This window comes from Typha angustifolia, chromosome 3 (genome assembly GCF_048772165.1).
Source record: "Typha angustifolia cultivar Huaian chromosome 3, ASM4877216v1, whole genome shotgun sequence".
Lineage (NCBI taxonomy): Eukaryota > Viridiplantae > Streptophyta > Magnoliopsida > Poales > Typhaceae > Typha > Typha angustifolia.
Genome location: NC_133241.1, coordinates 1,658,688 through 1,681,806, shown reverse-complemented (window position 1 = coordinate 1,681,806; position 23,119 = coordinate 1,658,688). Strand labels below are relative to the sequence as shown.

Genomic DNA, 23,119 nt, shown 5'->3' with positions numbered 1-23,119 from the left:
GCTCTCTGGAATGTGTTCCTGGAAGAGGAATGGGAGAATTTATAGGCAATGGATGGAATAAATGGAGTTATGCTGGTGAAGTTATTTTAAGCCCATTTGGCTCATTGGCAGTTTGATTCTTAACTTTATCTTCTAATATTGGCTTATAGATGTAACTTATATGATCTGTATGGGATTTGTTGTTCTGTTGGACTATTTTTATACTTCTAACTTTTTCACATTAATCCAGGTCATTTGTGCTAGAATTAGGAAATGGATTATCCACAGATCATTTATTTTGAATCCAATTAGAATGATTATTAATCTTAATGAAAGACTTAAAAATCATAGGCACAATTTTCTAATACCTTGCTTGTAAATAATATTAATGCGGAATGATAACCAAAAAATAAGCAGAAGCAGCGAGCATCAAGATCTTTAGGTGAAAAGCCCTAAAATTGCATAAAAAACTACGAATCTAAACTCAAATTAAAAAAAATCACTAATATAGCAGTTTACAACATACAATTACAGACTCCTGTCGATACTTACAACTTTATCTAAAATTGTCTTCGCCGATCGGCTCTCAATCTCTGTGAGCTACGAGATTAATCAAATCTAAGATTGATCAAATCATCTCTCTAACCCTTGAGAAGCTATTCTTCATGATTTGAAGAACTTAAGTTGAGTAGATTGGAAGTTTGAGGCACATTCTATCTAACAAAGTTTAGTTCCAAGAGCTCTCCTCCAAAAATGATCAAAGATGGCTATTAGGGTTAGATTTAAATAACCCTCAAATACCTTATAAGATAAAATATCCTTGAAAAATATTCAACAAAATATTTTAGCAAAATTTTTCGATGTTGTTCGAATGTTCAAGTCATTGCATTCGGATGACTATAACTCTAAACTTTTGTTCTCTAGAAATTCGAATATACGAAGTTGTATTCGAACAACTGTGAATCTGAAAATTTTAATGCGAATGTTCAAAGCAGCTTGGGCTCGGCTCGAGCTAAGTCAAGCTTAAGTTTTGTTTTTAGTTTTGATTTGAATTTTGAGCTGAGCTTGAACCGGAGCTCACCAATACAACTAGAGATTTTAGATGTTTATCCAAATTATTTAATTAACTTATTATATTATTCAAAAATCATAAATTGCTGACTGGCTTCTAATTTCGAAATCCTAGAAGCAATGGTGGAGTTAGCACAATTAATTTGAGTTTGGTACTCAAAGAAGACAATCTCTTTCAGCAAATGTGATACAAATGAAAATTTTGATAATAGTTTAATTTTGAGCATTAACTAAGAGGGTAATCTAGCAGTAGGATGAGGAAACAAGGATGCAAATAAATGACTATGGTGTTTGGTTAGGAAAATAAGGATAAAATATAATAAGTGTGTTTGATAAATAAACAAAATGTGAATCCTCAGGTATGCTCATATATCGATCGAAAAATTATAATATTTGTCATACTACATATTATCAATAAAAATAAATATGAAAAGTGTGAAAAAGATAATAACAAAGAATTATTAAACCTTTAAAAAAAGTAAAAAACTATGGACACAAGCTCGGATTGAAATCAATTATTAAAACCTTTTAATAGTTGCAGAATATTACTAATCACTCGCTGATCTTCATGACTCAGTTTATCCAAACTTTGTTTAATTTGATTCCGTGATGCACTATTTTTCGTGATTGCTTTCCTGACCTCAATGATTCTTGTGGTTAAGTTTTTCATTTCAATGACCTTAGAGATATAATTTTTTAAGATCTAATATAGATATATTAAATTGAGAACAATTCAACATATTTCTAACGATGTTCAAACACGGCCAACTTGTGTTCAAACAGGATAACTTAAAATATAAAATTTTGAGCCAATTTGAATTCGTGTTCGTACATCAATGTGAACGCTTAGAACTATTAGAAAACTTATCTTTCACTTTAATTTTCTTTGTTTTTTATTTTAATTGTTTTGTAAATATTCATAAAAAATTGTGTATATACCTACACAAAGATTTTAAACATTTTTAATATTTTACAAATAAAATTTTAAAAATATTTATATAAATATTACAATAAATAGAAAATGTTTCTTTAGGATAATTAAGATAAGAGAGAAAATGAACAGATTGATATGGTTGCCCTTTCCTTGGTTTGATATATAGGAGGCATTTGTAATTATATATATATATATATATATATATATATATATATATATACATACTATATTATTTGCTCATGGTTAATTTTGAAATTTAGTTTCAAAATATAATTTGATAAAATGCATCCTAATTTATATATTGCTACAACTACCATCACAAATATATTTAATTAAGTTAAGAGCTCATACCAGAGAGAGGATTCAAGATGAATGAATCATAAACAATATTTACAACGGTATTATAAAGAATCTGAAGCATTAATTTTTAATAAGGAATTTTTTTTATATTTTTCCAATTTAAAAAAATATATTTACTGTGCTTCTTTAGTTAATAAATAAGTAAGATTTTCTTAAATACAGGGAAATTTATATATAACACCCTACCTTTTAGTTAAATTTACATTTACACCCCACGTTTTTACCATTTGCAGATCGAGCCCTATGATTCAATTAATATTTGCAGAAAACACCATGTGTTAGATTTTAACTAACACCGTTTAGGCAGATGGGAATATTTTATCAAATTTACAATTAATTTTTTAAAATGACGAAAATACCCTTATATTTCTTCTTCCTCCCTATTTCTTCTTCCTCTCTCTTCCTTTCTTTTAGGGCAGAACCATATAGCTTCTTTTGATCAAAAAAAGGTAAGATTTTCTCTTCTAACAACTCTATCTTCTCCTCCTATATCTTGGGTTTGATATTTTCTTTAGATTTAGCTTTAGATTTGGAAAATGACATAGCTTCAATTTTTGGAAATGGCACAGCTTGAGTTTTACTTTTTACAACAATTTCACTGATCAAATTTTGAACCTACGTCCTATTTGAAATGTTAAAGTATGGATTTTAGAAATGGTATAGCTATTAGCTAATTAATGAGTTCAAATTTACTTTTTATGTAGCTCCGAAGAGGATTAATGTCATCATCAATAAGCTCAACATATACCCTCGTTTGAGATAGATTTGGGTATTTGTTGGGTTAAGTTAGGTTAGGTTAGGTTAGGCTGAGTTAGGTTTGGGTTAAATTGTGTATATGTTGGGTAACTTAGACGAGGGTATTTTGATAATCATATTAGTGTAGTTAACTTAACCGTGAGGTTTGGTTAAGTTAAGCTAACAGAACTAACAGTAGGGTGTTTTCTGTAAATATTAATTGAATCATAAGGCTCGATATGGAAATAGTGAAAACGTAGGGTGTAAATGCAAGTTTAGCTAAAAGGCAGACTGTTATAGACAAATTTCCCTTAAATATATTTTATACCCTAACGCTTACTAAAATATATATATATATATATATATATATATATATATATATATATATATATTTGTCAAACCATATATAAAGTAAGTCACGTTACGTAAAAGAAAAATTAATAAACGGAGGGTTGCAAAAAAATTATAGATATTTTTTTAGCAAAATTTCATTCTTGTGGATTTTTTAATTTTATTTTTTTGGTTTGATTTTAGTGATATAGATTGTAGATAATATGGGTTAATTAATTATATTTTGATTAACCCATGAGCTTGGTGAGTTGGATAATATGGGTTAATTAATTTAAGACATAAAATTAGGCGGTATTTGAGCCTAAATTTATCATAGTTTTTTATGAAATATAAAACATTATTATTTTAATTTCGCATCAATAATAGTGTAAATTAATTTTCCAATTATTAATTTTCCCAATTTCTATTTTGCAGTATGTACTATTTACATCCTCTCCTGTATAAAATACACCCAGCGATAATCTTAGCCAAAAGAGATCTTCTTCCTTATCCAATGGAGCTTTGACACGTTTCATATGCCCAGCCGAAGACCAACGAGGTATAAGCAACGTGACAACTGACAAGATATCATCAGTCCTTTAAGACCAACAAAGAGACTGCGTTTGCGTTCTTAATCTCTGTTCTTATCCGCCCCCTTCACCCCCCCTCTCCCACCTTTGCCCTCCACCTGTTCGACGAAATCTCTCTGAGATTTCCCTTATCCAATCTGGGTTGCGGGTCTCCCATGGATTGCTGTGTTCGCGTCAAGGTAGCATCTCTCTCCTTGGGTTTGGTGGTGAGCCCTCGGAGGTCTTATCTCTGTCGTAGGAGTTCCTTCGCTAAGCTTGGATCTTTGGGGTCGGCTCGCCTTTCTTTGGATTTCCAGGTCTAATCCCCTTTCCATATGTTTTTCTCATAGAAAGGTGCCGTTTTGGGATGGAAGGAAAGATTATTATTGTTTTTTTTTCTTTTTCTTTTTGGTCAACTTCGCATCCTGTGGCTTGTGATGGTATGATTGGTGGCTGCTGGTATGGTGGTCAGATTCGTATTGAGTTTGTAGTTTTTGACCTCCAAGGTTGCAATGCTCTTCTAATTCGAAGATTTTAAAGTTCATCTGGAGAGACACGACTCCGACATAGAAATGGATTTGAGGAAGTCAAAGAGAGCAGTCATGAGATTAGGAATTTTCTCCTTGATGAATGATTCAGGATTTTATGTTTCTAGACTCAAGATACTTGTATAATTTTTGACCAAAATCTTTAGTTTATTCGATAAGAAAATTTCTCCTCTTTGATGTGGAAAATTGGATATTTCTTAGTTTAAGTATCAGTATACAATGACTGGATTGCTGGATGCATCTTGGGTGGTTTTGTCCTAGGACAAGTTTGACTGTCCTTTTATTGAGCTAATGGGTCATACAGGATATCACTTGAAACATTGGCAATATCGTGAGGCTTTTTCACTTTTCCTATAAGTATGACAAGCCAGAAATGAAATTTATCCTATACCTTATTCTATTTCTGTCTTTGCATGACTAATTTTTGTGCTATGTGAACTTTTGATGATACAGGGTGTTTATAAATTCAATCAGAGCTGCAGTTTTACTAGCGGAAGGACTTCAACACTCAGTATAGTTGCTAGTGCACAGCATGATGAATATGAATCAAGAAGTGTGGGTACACCACTTGAGCCGCAATCGGCAGAAGGAAACTTCTTGTGTGGTATACTGAAGAGCCAACCTCATATCTTTCCGTTTGCTGCAGCAGAGCAGCTTGAAGAATTGGCGACTGAGAGAAAGAGTGCCTTTGCTCGCTGGGAAAATAGCATCGGCTCTCCTGAGTCTTCCCTTCATAGGTCAGTATTAGTAACATTTCTTTTCCATAGATTCTTTAACAGGTCTTCAATCTAAGAATTGTTCTTAAAGCATATTTAAAATTTGTATCTGAAGACTTCCAAATTCCACAAATTCCTATATTTTCACATATATATTTTCCCAATTTTGTTGCACATGCATCTATAGTTGTAAATGCATTCCTATTTATGTATATACGCAGTTTTCTTATTTCTCTCTAAGTGACTGTCAAAAATTAGTGTACCTAAATCATGTGTCCAACTTGGAGAAACCGCATGAACTATTAAGTAGGGCTGTAAAAGAATATACAAATGGGCATACAGGAGTTTTGACTAGTAAGTAGGGATGTGAAAAAAGATCATCAACTCGTGAACTGCTCGAGCTCTCTCATTTATTAAATTACCTGACTTTGAGCTAATTAATAAACAAGCCAAGATCATGCTAGCCTTGGGTCTCTCTAGCTCAGTTTGATTTAGCTCGTAAGGTGCATATAGAATTTATTAATATACTTATACATTGCCAAAGTAGATAAGTTGTTTTAGTGCAGTTGGTAACACCCTTATTTGTTTGATAAAAGCCTACTGTTCAAACCTCCAGAACATTAGGAATTTCTCAATCTCTCATCTTGTCTCCTCTAGAACATTAGGAATTTCTCAATCTTTCATCTTGTCTCTTCTAGAACATTAGGAATTTCTCCTACTTGTTAGTATTTTATATCTCAATCAATCTTGTAGAGCGCCCTTCTCTATTTGAGCCCCACTTTGCATGTGCTTCTTGTTCACCCTGAAGAGTTGAGCTCAGGCCTGCTTGATTATACTGGGCCAACCTTGACCCAACAAGTTTTAACCGGACAAGAGCTCAAGCCAAGCTCAAACTGGATTTAATATAGTTTCGAGTGAATAGGAATTGTCTCCTATATAGCTGTTTAGGGAACATTTTGTTGGAAAAGATCCCCATAGAAAATAGCATGTTCCTGCAAATAAAATGTCCAATCTGAGCTCATTTTTTTGTTTCTTTTCCTTTGGTTTTTAAGGACTCTTGTTTCATGATCAAACCTCTTCCAACTCTCTTCCTCTCCTCCATGAACCTATCACACAACCTTCACCATGCTAGCATTCTGGTGGTGAGGACTTTGTTTCCACCACTACCATGAACCTCTTTCGCTCTCCCTCATCCAGGAACCTCTTTCGCTCTCCCTCATCCATGAACCTCTTTCGCTCTCCCTCATCCATGAACCTATTGATCAGTTTACGTTGTAGTGTGGGCTTCATCTGGTGTCGTCATCAATATCGTAATCCCAGGTGAGTTCCCATAGCGAAGGCTTTCTTCAAGCTCAAACAACACCATTTGTAATTCCATGAATTATTCGTCTATCAAAAAATTGAGTTCGGTTAATTCGTCTATCAAAAAATTGAGTTCGGTTAATTGCATAGTGGAAAATTTTGATCAAAGAATGTTCTTTTAGGACCTCTCTTGTCAGAAAAATTAGTTATATTGTGGACAAATGAATAAATGGACCCATATAAAATATAGGCTAAGAATAGTCCAAAAACTTTGCTTATTGGAAAAAAAATTCATTTGTAAAAAATTTATATGACTTTAGAGAACAATTTGAATTTCGATGGAAAAGATTTTTTGATGGAGTTAACTATTTTTATAATATATTCCAAGGGTTTTACTTGCTAGGTAAAGTGGAGGCTATTGTTTGGAGGATAATATTGGATTAAGAAAGAGGATGACAAAATGAGGAGAGATTGCACTAGTACCCTTCCTTCTCTCCTCTCTCTCCCCCTCTTTTTCTCTCTTTGGGTGGTAGGTGTTGTATACAAGATTTTGAATTAAGTGTTTGAATCGGGATTAGCTGTTAGAAAAAATAATTTGTATTAGTCATATCGGCTGTATCAGATCAAACTATTTTTAATTACGTAAAATTTTAAATGTTATTTATAATGCAGAATTTTTTTAAAAAAATTATAAAAATAACAGAATATGAGAAAATAAAAATTACTCACATATAAAATTTAAAAATTAAAGAAAAAACTCAGTCAAAACTATAATGAATTTTAACTTAAATTTGATAAACTTCTACACTTGAAAATTATTATTAGTAGTAAGAAAAGAGAAGTTAAAAAGTGGGTGAAAAAGAGAGAACAAAAATGAGAACAAAAAACTCACCTGAGTTCACCAACGTGTGGAGTAGCCGGAGGGGTTAATCGCATCGGCCACCGAATGAGCTCAGTGAAGTGTGAGGATGGGAGGAGAGTGCGGGTGAGAAATTGTGAGTAAAAACTAAAAAATTGAAAAGAAGAAAGTTGGAGGACATCAATTACTAATGCCTTCTAGGTTAGTTATATTTTAGATTTAATTTGAATCTTAAAAAAGATTAGTTTTGGCCGATATGGTCGAGATGGAATGACCGATACAGCTGAAACTGGCTGATCCCAGACCAAAACCAATCACAAGACAGATTTTAGGTTTGGATCAAGATTGGCCAATTTTAGGATCTACATTCGCTGCCTCTTTCTAGCCCATCATGCCTACTGACAAACTGTTAACACCAAAAGTGACAACAGATAGGTGAACTTAGGGAGTATGATATTTGCTCCACCGACCAGTATAAGATGTCGGTGAACCATTATTTGTCCAATGATCTTTCCTCACACAGTCGAAACGTAGCACTTCAATCTCATATTAGAATAAGAGGCCATCCAAGCCCACATTTAATGATATAGGCCATTGATTCCTTGTTTGGCAGAAATAAAGGGTTTCTCTCATCTTTGAAACAGAGGTACTCTGAATGTTGAGTTGCATTCAGTGGCTAGAAAGATGTAACATCTTTTTCCAAAGATTTAATGTAGAATCTCTAGTCTAGCCCAGATATATGGATATAGCTATGATTGCTATGTAATATAAGCATGTGTTCAACGTCTAGATTACAAACTATATGTTAAAACCTCCTCTAAAGATTTAACACTTTTATAGCCATTGGATGCACCTCCAGATCAAATAAAATGAGTACTTTATATCCTCCACATTGGGATAGCTCTGTTTACAATTTGGAGATCAATGAAATAACTACAAAAGTGTTTAAATTTTTCCCAGTTTTAAAATTATCAACTCAGGTATGCACACAGGTGAAGCCATGGGGGCTAGCGGTGCACCTGCCTGCTTTCAACTCATTATCTCTAGCTTGCATAACTATAGTTTTCAGTTGTCTAATTGTATAATGCTAATTAGTACCTTTACTAACAAATCTGTGGCACATCTTAACAGAACTATTCTATTCAAATCTGATCCTCTAACCATGTGCAATTCCTCAAAAGATTGGGATTCCAGACATTAGTGACTATATAACTAATCTCCAAACAACAATAAGGAAATATGCCCTCTTTTAATAAATCCTCCATTTGCTATTAGTTTAAAATCCTTGATTAAAATTTGTTTTTGTTAGAAATAAAATAGTTTTCTCTTTCTCTTGCATTTAGTTTCTTTTACATTTTTGTTACATTATGACATGTAATCATATTTGTGAATAGATTGAACACCTTTTTTAGACTTTGAGAACACTTTGGGACTTCAAAAGCCCAATTCCGAGATGGAAAAGGTTGGAAGCATTCTCTCTCCACCTTGGGATTAGTGTTTTACAATCCTAAGGCACAACCAATGGCTTACAAGGCATTGAAATGTTTTCTAAAATTTTAAGACACACACATATAATTAGTAAACATATATGTATATAATAGATGCTGGAGTTTTTCCTCTTTTCTCTTTCAGAATTCTAACCTTTCTCACTATGTCTTTCTTTTCTTTCTTGCAATCTTCCTCTTCTTGTCTTAACTCAAGTTATGCAGGGTGAAAATACTGTGGTTAATATTGGTTAAAATGTCATGGACACTTTGTCCAGTGCCGTCCATAAATATTATAGTATCTGCTTATCCAAGTCATGCTGCAAGATGTCTACTATAAGTGGTTGGCATCGGTTAATATTTTACGCATCCTACAATAGTATAGCTTGGAAGAACCATAGTTGCTGCCTATTCTGCATCACCTGATGTAAATTTAAAAAGTCCTGGAGGCATGTGATATTTGATTTGTGAAAGTAAAATTGGGAATTTCATGCAACTATATATTCTAGCAGAATTTTATATAGAGATCATATTGGGATAAGTATGACGCGTCGTATTTTTGTCATTTCTTACCATATGAATCATCCTAACTGATAAACTTTTCTTCTCATGCTTAATGAGGCATATTAAATACCTGAAGATAACTGATGCTGGCATAATATCATGTAAAACCAGGAGAATAGCTGAAATGAAGGATCAGGAGTGCCAGATTTCCATCCAGGATGTCATGTACATGTTGATTGTCTACAAATTTACTCAAATTAAGGTCCCTATGGTTCCTAATCTATACAAGATAATGAACAATGGAAGACTAGAAATATGGTCATCAAAGGATGAAGACTTGGAATCCATTCATGGATTGGAGGTACTAGAAATGGTAAGAGAACATCTCTCCAATGTCATCAGAATGACATGTAAATCTGACTCCAAAGCGAACTTGTTGATGTGTGGTATTAAGAGGCTACATTTAGGCCGGGTTTATGCTGCATCCATTATGTATGGATACTTTATGAAGTCCGTCTCCCTTAGGCATCAGCTAGATCTTAACCTTGCACAGATGAATTGTCAATTTCCACATCTTGGGAACCAAGAACAGGAGAACTTGGTGGCCCTTGGCTGTTCTGCCAATATGGCATCTTCCTCACATTCTAGATCTGATGCAAGAGTAAAGGCCCAGAAGCTGAGGGGTTACATGATGGGTTTTGATTCGAAGACTTTGCAGTTATGTGCAAAGCTGCGGTCTCAAGAAGCTACTAATCTAATTGAGAATCACAGCTGGGCTCTGTTTGGAGACCACGACAAGAACACACTTGCAAACAATGAGGTGATCACTGTCACATCTTCCGGACTGAAACGGTTGGTGCTAGAAGCTGTTGCATTCGGTTCTTTTCTTTGGGATGCGGAAGGGCACGTTGATACGATTTACAAATTAAAGGAGAGCTAAGAAGAACAAGTTGCTGAAAGATGGTTAGCGATCTGTAAATACAGAGCAATGGTTTGTCAGAATTTAGCTTCTTTTTCGTAATTTCTCTAGCAATGAAGGCTGTCGTTTCCATGACTTCCAGCTCCTTCTGGGAGGCCCAAGATTGTTCGTCGGCTTAACCTTTTAACTTGATCAGAGAGATGAAATTTGAATGAAGCTGATGAAGAAAGTGAAATTTTAGGCTTTGCTGAATCATTTTTATTTCACCGGTCATCGTGAAGATTGAAGAATTCTGAGTGTGAAGATGATTCTGGTTAGTCATGAACTCAACTGATTCTGTTTATCAAAATGGGGTCACCTAAAATCTCTTGTTGCCTCAGATTCTGACTTTGCCTACCTAAAATGTTATGTCTTTATTGTGAATATATGTTTATTGGAAGCATTATCAACAGGCTAGACTGAGATGTACAAAATTTACAATCCATAGCAAGTGATATAATACTTGGACTTGTGGATGTTATATCTACTGTTTATGCTTTATACTTTATTTTTAATATTTTTGTTACAAAAGGATTATACATTCTCAAGGACAGAAAAATTGCCATTCGCCAAGCTTCCAAATACCAAATTAATGATCAAATCGAATCTTACCTTCTCACAAGATACAAATTTAAATGTAATTTCATGATTAAGATAATTGCTTTATTGGAGTTAAGAAGAAAAGCTCCATTAGTATTTTCTCTGCCAAATAGAGGTACTTTTGTTTAAGAAAGCTCAATCCATTTGCTCTCAATGGATTAATTAGTTGGGATATTAATCTAATTTACGTCCCTCTACGAAGAAAGAGGAGGAATACTGGGATTATGTGTTAATTAGTGTGGTGCTCGTGGTGGGATTTATATTTAATTAGGCTAGATTTTGGGAGAATGAGAAAGAGGAGGAGAACAAAAGGTTGAAGACCCACATAGAAAATAGTAGGGTTTATATGTTAGATTACCGGTTGATATAAAATTCTAAGTTGTTAGATAACAGACTAATAATATATATTATAAATTTATCTTCATAATATTTATATATCATGCCTTTAATCTTATAATCCATGCATAGAGAAGAGGTTTTATACTTAATTAGCAACCACTAACTATATTTAGTAAAGAAACAGTAATTTATCCCTAACCAAACTAAAAAGAGAGTATGTCTGAATTGTTCTCAAATCATAATTTACATTTGAATTGACATACATTTTTTTTTTACAAATTCAATAATAATATTTCGTTATTAACATTCTTAACTTGCCTCCAAAATCAATATATATTTTTTAATATTTTTTTCATATCACATCAAATATAATAATAACACTTCTATTTCACATTCTCTCACATATCCTTAATTTTTCTCCAAAATATTTTCTTTTTTTTTAACTTTTTCATGTCACATCATAAGCTCGTAAATATGCAAATGATTTATTTGCAGAAAACTTAACACTTTTGCTTGCGGATAGGATTTCTTAAAGAAAAATTGCTTGCATACTTATAAACTCCTACAAGTTCTTTAATAATAATAATAATAAAATATTAATAACTTTACTCTAGGGTTTGCAAGCTTACAAATGAAAAAAAAAACACTATACATTTTTCTTGTGGGCTTTTTGTTTTAAATTTTTTTTAAAGAAAATGATTATATTAAGATATTAATTGGGCACAAAATCTCCCGAGCAATCGGAGACCAAAGTTTGAACAAGTTCAGAAGGAAATTCCTCATCCCAAGTACACCTAAAGCTGAGGCTTATTTTTTTTTTTTGCAAGCCAATTAACATCAAGATTAGCTTGACAAGATGTATGAGTAATTTTACAACTGTTAAATGCTAGTTAGGTTTTTGATATCATTGATTATAGAGGCAATTGACTAAGGCGGCTGGTGTCCATCTTTCAGAATGCCGACCAAGACGGTTGAGTCAGACTCAAGGCACACCTTAGAGTAACCTTTTCTGCCTGAGCAGAATATAGCTTCCTTTAGCGCCATAGTTTCAGCGATGAGTGCTGACTTGCAATGTCCGCTTCTATACCTTGGAGTAACCTTTTTCTTATGGGCTTAGCTTGCAATTCTGTAGACTTCTTTGAAAAAAAATTAAAACATTAATATAAAAACCATATTCCAAAACAAAAGTTTCAACATCTTTCAAAGTGAGCATTTTCATATATTTATATGACATATTCTTAATTTTTCTTTAAGATAACAATCTTTTCACTTTTTATATCATATAAGTAATAATAATAACACTACTTTCCTAGCTTACAACCAAACACTTAATTTTCTTCAACTGCTACACTCATTCCAAACAAATTCTAGATTAGAGTTTTCAGTGTTAAGTTAGAATTGGAGCAAAATATGAAATTTTAGTCCGTGCATATGGTGGGTTTCTATTAAAAATTCTGTAAGTATACTAATAGAAGGACTTAGGTGATGATTTTGAATAATTAAGAGAGTAAAGTTATAGAGAAAACTATTTATATAGAGATTGATAGGGCCAAAATATAATTAACTCAATTATAATAAATAAGTCTAAATATATTTCTATGAATTACCCTGTAGTTAAGACACCCACTTTACTTGTGAGAATTTAGAAGTTCAAACTAAATAATTATTCTAAATTATTAGCGAAAGAAAGCATTTAAACACACGTGACTTACATAAGAGAAACTATATATATATATATATATAGATATTTAAACTTTTACATTTGATTAAGGTTTTTTTTTTGCTTGTGTAATGATACGATTCGATTCATATTGACTCCACGCATGACATTGGGATAAGCTTATTTATCTAGTTATCTAGTTATCTAGTTGAGTTTGTTAGAAGCAATAAAACTACTTTTGCCGGGGCGCATTTGAACGTAGAGATAATGTTCTAACGGGGGGTGCGAATGCCTGCATCACGTTCGCAAAAACAGAAAACGTAAATAACGCATTTGAACGGAATTGAGCCGTTTGAATGCCTACACAACGTTCGCATCGATATAGAATGGAAATTCTACGTTCGAAGGTGATCGGGCGCGTTCGAAGGCACCGCGGCAAAAGTGTGGGTTTTGTTAGGATTTGTTAGCGTTGCTTGGAGTTGTTTAACTTAGTTGAGGAGTTCTTAGGGTGAGCATAAGGAAACCCTAATTGGAGGAGGATATTAAAATTGCCTTTGGTCTTTATCTCCTTCTCTATTTGTCTCTAGCTACTGACGCCCTCTCCCATATCCCTTCTTCCTCTGCCGAAGTTTTTAGTCGGCCTCTTTCAGCTTCTAACTTTCCTTTTCTACAATAACTTCTCCCCCTTCACACTAAGAACTAAACTTAGTATCTATCTAGCTATTGGTAGGTTATTAAGCTAGGATCTAATTGACCTTCGACCACCGTTTAGTCGATATCTTGAGATCTAGCCGTCCGAGTCCTATGATCTTGGATTCGTTGAAAATCTCTCTCCAAGAGCAACAATATATCTAAAATTCAAGAATATCTATTAGTTAAATTGTTCGCAAATCCCCTTAAAAGTTATGTACTTTATCCGGTCCGGAATCATTGCGGATCGGATTAGACCGATCTGTAACATGTACCCTTCAATTTATATCTCAAAATATAAGTTATTTAAAAAAAATATGCCCGTTACTTTTCAAGTTGTCTTAATTATTTTACGAAAAAAAGATAAAAATACTCATAACTAAGAAAACTTTATGGAAACTAGAATAAGTATAGTTTCATAATTTTAGATATAAATTATTTAAATTTTAACAGTTAATTAACTCCAAATAGTATCCCTATTAAAAAAAATAAGATTTTTGAAAAGTATATATATATATATATATATTAAATTTAGAGAGGCATTATTTGTTAAAGCCTTTCACCTAACTATGCACTATTTAAATTATTGGCAATTTGCTTATGTAATAATATTTACATTATTGTAAGTTATCTTCTTTCCAATAATTGACCTTGAACTTGGTCTTTAATAAATATTTCATATTCTAAAGATGTGACAAAGGTTTGGTCCAATCAGAATCCAAGAAAGAACTCAATTGGTGATATGAATCGAATTGGACGAAATTAGGTGAACTAATTTATATTAGTCTATTAGATAATAGTGACCTTAATCAAATTTATGTTACTAAACAAAGTTGACCGGTTCATTAGTCAATCACTAATTTGCCTAAGAAATGTTAACAAGATTCTTTGTTCTCCAAATTAAATTTTTTTTCTTGGCAACTATAGGTTAAAATCATAGTAATTTAACATAAAAATAAAACTAAATAGATTTATTTGTGTCTTTTTAGGATTAACTTAATAAAATGTTAACTAATATAGTTAAGTTCGGAGTGCCATTTATGCAAAAATAAAGGTAAATAAATAAACTAAGAGAAGGAATTAGTATAATTAAGTCAACGGTTGTTGAGTATACTCTATGGTCAACAAAGTTTTACTCGTTTTCTTGCACATATCACCACTTCTTTTAAGCTCTTTTGCAGAAAAATCCCTCCTTTTGCAGACATATTAGCAAGAAACTACCTCTGATAAGCAAGCAGCATTTCTCAGTATATTCTATGCCATTGATTAAAAAATCAAAACATTCTTGAAGACTGCCATACAAAAGTATATATTTTAAATATTTTAGAACTTAATCTTAGCATCTCTAACAGAGTGTTCATTTTCTAATATTATTTTGTTATAGATTGGTTCGTTTAAATTAATCAGATCTGAATTGCAAAATTATAAAAACTTCTGTTCTAATTAAGCAAAAAAAAACTTTCAAAATATCATTGTTTTCCATCACATCATTAAAATTGCTACTAAAATGTTGGACTCTTTCAAATTTACCATTATGAATTTATGATTAGTGTTTGACAAAATATTCCTAACATATTAAACATGTATAAATAACTAAAATACTCTCTTTCTCTCTCTTTTTAAGTTTATAACATAAAATATTTATCAATAATTTTTGATAGCATTTAAACTATTGTATATAATCTATACAAGGGTAAAATAGTTTACTTCAGATCTAAGTAAAAATAGCACAATGATTTAATTTTAGTGACAATTATGGTATTTTAAAAGATTTTGGAGGCAATTATTTAAACACCCAAGAAAAAAAAAGGGAGAGTTTTGGGCAATAAGAGTGGAAGTGAAGTGCTTGGTATGCACCAAATCCTATACTTTATGTCTGAAATATTAAAAGCTTCCTAAGTGCTTAGAAGCTTTGTCTCTCCTCCTTTCCTCTTATCCTACTCCAGTTCACCTTCCTTCCTCCTTTAGAGATAATAAGAGAGAAGGCTTAAGCTAAGCTATGGCGCTTGTCTTGCTAAGGCTAATACTCTGGTCCTTGAGCTCATTCATAGACATGGCAACTTTCCTTGTCTTCAGGATCGCGGCCATGTTTATAGTAGCTTTGCTTCAACTCCTCAAGGTTCCTTCCTATGCCGGCAGCGGCGTAATAGAACGCATGGGAGAAGCATTCAAGTCGGCCGGAGAGTACGCCGCCGGGCTGGCCGTCGACATTCTTACGTCCGCCGTCTCGAGCCTCGTCGAGCTCATCGGTAGCGCGGCGACGGGGTCCGTCGAGCTCGCCTCGTCGGCGGTGGGGGAGTTGCTGGAGATGTCGAAGGCCGGGGTGGAAGAGTTGGGTGAGATTTTTACTCAGGTTGTTGGTGGTGCATCTGAGCTGGTTGGCAACCTCATTCTTGGTCTGTGGAACAACTGCATGGATGCTGTAGGATATGTCATGGAGAATGTTTGAAGGTTCTTCCATCTTAGAGGTAGATGTGGTTAATTAATATTAGGATTGGTTTCGATTCAAATAGTTTCCTGGTTGATGTTTTCTTTTCTTCTCATTTTCTCCATCTTTATAAAGCATATGAACATAGATATTCATAATAAATGCTATGAAATAAATCAAAGCTGTTCATAGTGATGTCTTTGCTGGGAGTAATTTCAGATTAAATATAGTAATACTTAAATAGACCGAATTTACTCTACTATCTTTTGATCCTACATCATCTTAGTCCTTAAATTCTCGTTCAAAAGGGTCAAAGAGACTCATTAATAGTTGACTTGATAATATTAATTTAGGCCAAATATATTTTATGACTATATATTTATACTTAAAATTACTTACTCTCTGTATTTTAAAAAATCTTAAGTCAGTCTATGTACTTATGATTAAAGTAGGACTATTAGTTTTGCTATCAAATTTAACTGAGCACCAAACTATTTTGATCATTTAGCGGGCATTATCTCGTGGCATTTTTCACAAAGCCTACTTGTTATGACTAAGTGTATGAGATTCAAATCCAAATAAATGCAAATTTATCTTACTGAAACTAAAGATTTTGAAAAAATTCAAATATATATATATATATATATATATATAATGATACCTCTTATAGAGTTTATTTATTTATTTTTTGGCATGGATGCCACTTAAACCTAACAAAAAAAGTTAACATTTTATTAAGTTAATTATAAAAAGACATAAATAATTTTCATTCTATTTGTTTTCATTTGTTAAACTACTATGATTTTAACTTGTAACAGTCAAGAAAACTCAAAGAAATTGAAAGGTATATACACAGGAAAATAAATTTCTAGGATAAAATATTAGTAGATGAGTAACTTTGGAGGGATATGCATGCAAAAGAAAATAAACCCTAAAAAAACATCTTGTTAACATTGTTGAGGCTTATCAATCATTTGAATAATAAACCGACCAACTTTGTTTAATAATATAAATTTGGTAAACGTCACTGTTAATCTAATAGATTAATATAAATTCATAGAGTTGACTTTTTTTTCTTTTTTTTGTTGTTGGGTCAAGCCTTTGATGTCTTTAAAAATTAAAAATTTGCTCAAAACTATGTTCAAGGTAGTCATTGGAAAAGTCTTATAATATTGACCATAGCTTATTATAATAATTAATAGAAAAATTATTTATCCCCTTATAATTTATATCACTTAATTACCCTTTTTATATGACTAATATGGAAAATATTAAATTTTCTGTCAAAATTAATGATTCTAAGACTTAAAAAAGACTTCTAAAAATAGCTGACCAGCTAGAATACCCATAAAGTAAGAAATAGGTTGAAATTAATATTTAATCAAATTTAAATAAAAAACTTGCTCTCACAATAGATTAATAGATTATTGTCCAAAAAAATAATATGAATATTGCAATAATTTTAAATATTCTATTGAATGACATCACTACTTTTACATTAATTATAAGTAGGGAATGATTAAGTGAAACAAAATTAAGTAGAGAGAGAGAGAGAGTAAATTAATTTTATGCCAAAATACCGATGAATAAAATATATTTAATCCTAATTAATTAATTATTCATATCAAAGAAGCTAGCTAAAAATAATAAAATTGGGATATAAGAAAATTGCCAATAATTTAAATTGTCCAGAACTAGTTGAAAGGCTTTAATTAGACTAGACTCTTAAAATCATCAAAAAATTATTCTGCTAATGTTGATAGGGTTTTTATAATAGTTTAATTTAGTCAAAAGTGCAAACAAAGACTAGAAAATTAAATTAATTTTTGTTCAAAAATAAGAGGGATAAAAATATAGTTAATCTAAAGATTATTTCCAAATCTACTACTAGCTATTCTAAATAATTATTTTATGTGTCAGTGATTTATATAAAATTTAAATTTTCTAAAAAAAATTGATTAATTGTGAGGGATAAATTCCTATATAAATTGCTAAACCGAAAAATAATTTATATAGAAATGTCTCTCTAAAATTTATTAAACTTTTATTGGGTTAGTAATGTTCAAACACACTTAATGTTATATTTAAGTTTTAAAATAAATTAAATATGTAATAAGAATTAGGGTCAGAGTTAAAATAGTCATAGATCATCACATTTATTATAGTTTGTCGATTACCATCCTGAGTCCTGACGTGTGGCCCCATCATAACCAAATAAGTCTTCCTTTCAAACTGAAAAGACTCCGATCGACTTTGAAGTCTTTGAAGTCTTTGTTTGTTTGTCATGGAATCAATCGTCATGTCCTACGCAAGGAAATGCAACTCTATTTAATCGATACTCAACTTGATCATATCTGGTATATACTCTCTCTCTCTCTTGATCTCTTCCTCTTCGTCTTCCTCTTCCACGTTGTGTTCATGGTTCTGCTACATTAATGTGCATGGAGCTTAGACTTCTCCCCTGCTGCGCCATCGGAAGAGAACTCCTTTCGCCGCTAAACTTTTTGTACGTCGTCCTTTTGTTCTCGTTAGTTACTACTCCGTTGTTCGCCTTAAACGATACTACTACTTCTTCTTCCGATGGTCTCGTCCTCCTCTCTATCAAGTCTCTTCTTTCCGACCCATCTGGAGCCTTGGCCTCGTGGGATGTTCATGCATCATCCCCTGATTTCTGCCAATGGGGAGGCGTGGCCTGCGGCAAGCGCGGTCACCGCCGGCATCGCGTCACGGCCATAGTTCTCAATTCTCTCGATCTGGCCGGTTCCGTCTCCCCGTCCATAGCCAACCTCACGTTCCTCAACTCGCTCGACCTCTCCAATAACCAACTCCATGGCCTTGTCCCGCACGAACTCGGCTCTCTCTCTCACCTCAAGCTTCTCAATCTAAGCTTCAATTCACTCGAGGGGAGTATCCCAGCTTCCATCTCGAACTGCACCTATCTACAAAACCTCCATCTAAATAGCAACCACCTCCGAGGTAGTATCCCGTCTAACCTCAGCCTCTGCTCCGATCTAAGATCCATCAATCTTAGGAACAACAAGATCGGAGGAGGCATTCCATTGGAGATTGGCGGCTTGGTCAACTTGGAGAGACTCTCTCTGGCTTACAACCTACTGCAAGGTCCCATTCCTGACTTGATAGGGAAGCTCCAAAATTTAAGAGCGCTGGAATTGTCTGAGAATGGTATCTCCGGAGCGATCCCCCACTCGATAGGGAATCTCTCAAAATTGGTGTCTCTTCTTGTTGATAATACTAGTCTATCCGGACCCATTCCTTCCACAATGAGCATGCTCTCTTCTCTTGCTACTCTTTCTCTGGCAGGCAATTACCTCCAAGGAGGCATCCCCCCATCTTTAGGCAATCTTTCCTCCCTTGATTTCCTACACATTGGCTTAAACAATCTGACCGGAAGAATCCCCTCTTCTCTGGCGAACCTCCGGTCCCTCACGACTCTTGAACTATATTTAAACAATCTCACCGGCGGCATCCCACCGTCGCTCGGCAATATGCTTAAACTCAGAGGTGTTACTCTAGCTTTTAACAATCTCGTTGGCCGCATCCCTCCCTCGCTGTGGAACCTCTCCTCCCTCCAACATCTGGACTTGCAGCAGAACAACTTAGTCGGTTCGTTACCATTAGATATTGGCCTCCGGCTTCCACGTCTCCAATTTCTGGCCTTGAACAACAACTTCTTTCATGGATCAATTCCCTCGTCTTTGTCTAATTCCTCTATGCTTGGAGCAATTCAACTCAGGTATAATTCATTCACGGGTGCCATCCCCCCAAGTATTGGCCTTCTGAAGAGCTTATACTTCCTTGCTGTGGATAATAATCGGATAGAGGCAAAGGATTGGAGCTTCTTAACTGCTTTGTCGAACTGCACATACCTACGAGTACTGCAGCTCGGTTACAATAAACTTAACAGCGTGCTGCCTAATGCAATAGGTAATTTGTCGACCAGTCTTGAGTGGTTAGACGTGAGCTACAGCCAAATAGAAGGGAGCATACCAGTAGGTATTGTAAACCTTGTCAATTTAAATGCTATAGGTTTCAGTGGTAACTTCCTCACAGGTGCTATCCCTGCCAATCTAGGAAGGCTAGAGATGTTACAGAACATATATCTAAACCAAAACAATTTGTCTGGAGAGATCCCATCTACATTTGGCAACCTTACTCAACTGATCCAACTTGAGCTCAGCTTCAATGCACTTTCTGGGAACATACCCTCCAGCCTTGGAAGATGTCCGCTTGAACTGCTAGGCCTCGAAAATAATAGGTTTACTGGTGTTGTACCGAAAGAAGTCTCCCTTATTTCTACTCTCTCGATATATCTTCGCTTGTCACACAATCTATTGTCTGGCTTGCTCCCCCAAGAAGTTGGTAGCTTAAAGAATCTAGCAGAGCTTAATCTCCAAGAGAATAGATTCGTTGGGCAAATTCCTACCTCCCTTGGTGAATGTCAGATCTTGGAATATCTATATCTAGATGGAAACTTATTCCAAGGACCAATTCCTTCTTCTGTAAGCCAATTGAGAGGCCTTCAGGTGTTAGATCTCTCGCGTAACAACTTGTCTGGACCCATTCCAGAGTTTCTAGCAACTTTTAGTGAACTGAGCTCTCTGAATCTCTCCTTCAACAATTTCGAGGGTGAAGTGCCATTACGAGGAGTTTTCAATAATGCAAGTGCAATCTCAATAGTTGGAAATAGTATGTTATGTGGAGGCATCTCAGAACTCGAGTTGCCGCAATGCCCCGTCAAGACATCTAAGAAGAAGAAGAAGCATCCATCTCCCGAACTGATAGTGATCATCTCAGTTTCTGCCGCACTCCTCTCTTGTATCATACTCCTCTCTTTCACTGCTGCAGCTCAATATTGGAGGCGTAAGTCAAGAAAGAAGCCATCAAATATGACACATTCAAGTGAACCATACATGTGGATCTCTTACGCTGATCTGGTAAGGGCAACAGAAGGGTTCTCTTCTACTAATTTGATTGGTGTGGGAAGCTTTGGTTCTGTATACAAAGGAAACATAGATGCTAAAGAGCATAATGTTGTTGCTGTAAAAGTACTTAACCTCCAACAACGAGGAGCCCTTAGAAGTTTCACTGCAGAGTGTGAAACGCTGAGATGCATTCGACACCGGAATCTTGTCAAAATATTGACAGCCTGTTCAAGTGTTGATTTTAGAGGTAACGATTTCAAAGCTCTAGTTTTCGAATATTTACCTAATGGGAGTCTAGACCAATGGCTACATCCACAAGTGGAGGAGCAAAGCCGAGAGCTGAGCTTCATCCAAAGGCTAAATATTGCCATTGATGTGGCATCTGCATTGGATTATCTTCACCACCATGGTCCAATTCCCATTGTTCACTGCGATCTTAAGCCTAGCAATGTTCTTCTTGATGATGACATGGTTGCTCGTGTGGGTGACTTTGGATTGGCGAGGTTCCTTGAAGCATCTGCTAGTTTATCCTCTCAGAAATCAACCAATTCAGCAGCTCTAAAAGGGACAATTGGATATGTTGCTCCAGGTGCACCTTTTGATTTAGTTCCTTCTTATGATCTTTATAATTGGTCATTATCTTTATAATTACTCTATTTAATGTGATCATACTCGAACTGACACGCAGTATCACTATTTCAGAGTACGGCATGGCTAACAAAGTGTCCACTCATGGCGATATTTACAGCTATGGGATACTCCTGCTAGAGATGTTCACAGGGAAGAGACCCACCGATGTCTCTTTCAAAGAAGGTCTTAGCCTTCACACCTATGTTGAGATGGCACTACTAAACCAAGTGTTTGACGTCATGGATCCAAACCTACCTTTAGAGGACATACTTGGAGAACCGGAGGCACAGAAAAGAGTTGATATCAAGAGGAGAAGAATAAATTGCATAACATCTGTCCTTAGAATTGGCATTCTGTGTTCTAAGGAATTATCAGCGGAGCGTATGCAAACAGGAGATATCATTAAGGAGTTATCTAAAATCAAGGAGAGTTTCTGCGACAGTTGAGGAACATCATGCATGAATTCTGTGAGAAATGATGCAACCACTGAGATATAAAAATAAAAGAACTACCGACACAAGTGTTCTCCATGATGACTGAAAGGAAAAATAAATCTCATAATAAGGGTAAGTTCATGTTGTTTGAATATTTATAGAGAATTTCTGATATAGTATTATGAGTTATAGGTGGAATTTTATGGTGTAAACTTGTATGATTGATGTGTCCTATGTTTAGGGTTTAGGGTTTAGGGTGAAACATTGAAAATTTTCAATAATATCTGCTGCTGTGAGGACGAAAAAGAAGAAGAAAGAATAAGGAAATTGAGACCAAAAAAGAAGGCGAAAGATCATTAATGGTTTTCATTCAGATTACTTAACTGCTCAAAGAAATTGAGCATCACATTAGTGAAAGCATAATCACTAACAAATTAATGCACTATATGATTTCCAACCAAAAGATAAAAAGAATCATCTAGACAATAATACTACAAAGCAATATGAATTTAAAAAAGTTGATAAATGATAGTAATATATTACGATCCGACCACATGGGTTAAGTCAACTCAAGTCAAGTCGAGTCAAGTTAGTTTTTAGTTTTATTTTATTGTTTTGAATTTTAAATAAATTAAATAATTCGCATATGGATCTGATCCGCTAGAGATTTTTACTCCAATAAATAGAAGTGGAATAATAATCATTGAATTGAAGAAATTTGAGTTTAGCCGAGTTATTATTTTGGTCATTATCTTTTATTATAGTCATTAGATCGCAGATCATAGCCATAAAAATATCCCAACTTTCTAAACCCTAGCCACCTTCCTCCTCCAGCAGCCACTCTACCTTAACAGCCACCCTACCTTGGCTATCTGCCAACGACCGCCACAACGTCAGATATTTACTGTTCTACCCTTTCTGATTTATCTCCACTATTTTAATCATAAATTTCTTTTCGGATCTCCGATTGACTTCATTCAAAACTATTAGATTTGAGATTTTTGAGATTACTATCCTTAAAATATCAGGATCATCCTACGAATGGG

At 34.1% G+C, this 23,119-nt stretch overlaps 2 protein-coding genes across 2 annotated transcripts; both read left to right on the top strand.

Annotated features, from left to right (window-relative positions):
- Positions 1–4,033: 4,033 nt before the first annotated feature.
- On the top strand, positions 4,034–10,820 carry LOC140758096 (UV-B-induced protein At3g17800, chloroplastic-like). Its single transcript, XM_073094125.1, has 3 exons — positions 4,034–4,295; positions 4,980–5,263; positions 9,563–10,820. Exons 1-3 carry the CDS (start codon positions 4,155–4,157, stop codon positions 10,329–10,331), a joined length of 1,194 nt encoding a protein of 397 aa, XP_072950226.1. The 5' UTR covers positions 4,034–4,154; the 3' UTR covers positions 10,332–10,820.
- A 7,630-nt stretch (positions 10,821–18,450) lies between these two features.
- On the top strand, positions 18,451–22,416 carry LOC140778064 (receptor kinase-like protein Xa21). The gene is made up of 2 exons (XM_073122598.1): positions 18,451–21,598; positions 21,712–22,416. Exons 1-2 carry the CDS (start codon positions 18,502–18,504, stop codon positions 22,083–22,085), a joined length of 3,471 nt encoding a protein of 1,156 aa, XP_072978699.1. The 5' UTR covers positions 18,451–18,501; the 3' UTR covers positions 22,086–22,416.
- Positions 22,417–23,119: the final 703 nt, after the last annotated feature.

Bases quoted from the DNA above. Each gene is read 5' to 3' on its own strand.
- LOC140758096 (XM_073094125.1), top strand. From the start codon at position 4,155: ATGGATTGCTGTGTTCGCGTCAAGGTAGCATCTCTCTCCTTGGGTTTG. The intron at 4,296-4,979 runs GTCTAATCCCCT...TTGATGATACAG, and splicing joins GCCTTTCTTTGGATTTCCAG to GGTGTTTATAAATTCAATCA. The intron at 5,264-9,562 runs GTCAGTATTAGT...ATGTAAAACCAG, and splicing joins CCTGAGTCTTCCCTTCATAG to GAGAATAGCTGAAATGAAGG.
- LOC140778064 (XM_073122598.1), top strand. From the start codon at position 18,502: ATGTGCATGGAGCTTAGACTTCTCCCCTGCTGCGCCATCGGAAGAGAA. The intron at 21,599-21,711 runs GTGCACCTTTTG...TCACTATTTCAG, and splicing joins AATTGGATATGTTGCTCCAG to AGTACGGCATGGCTAACAAA.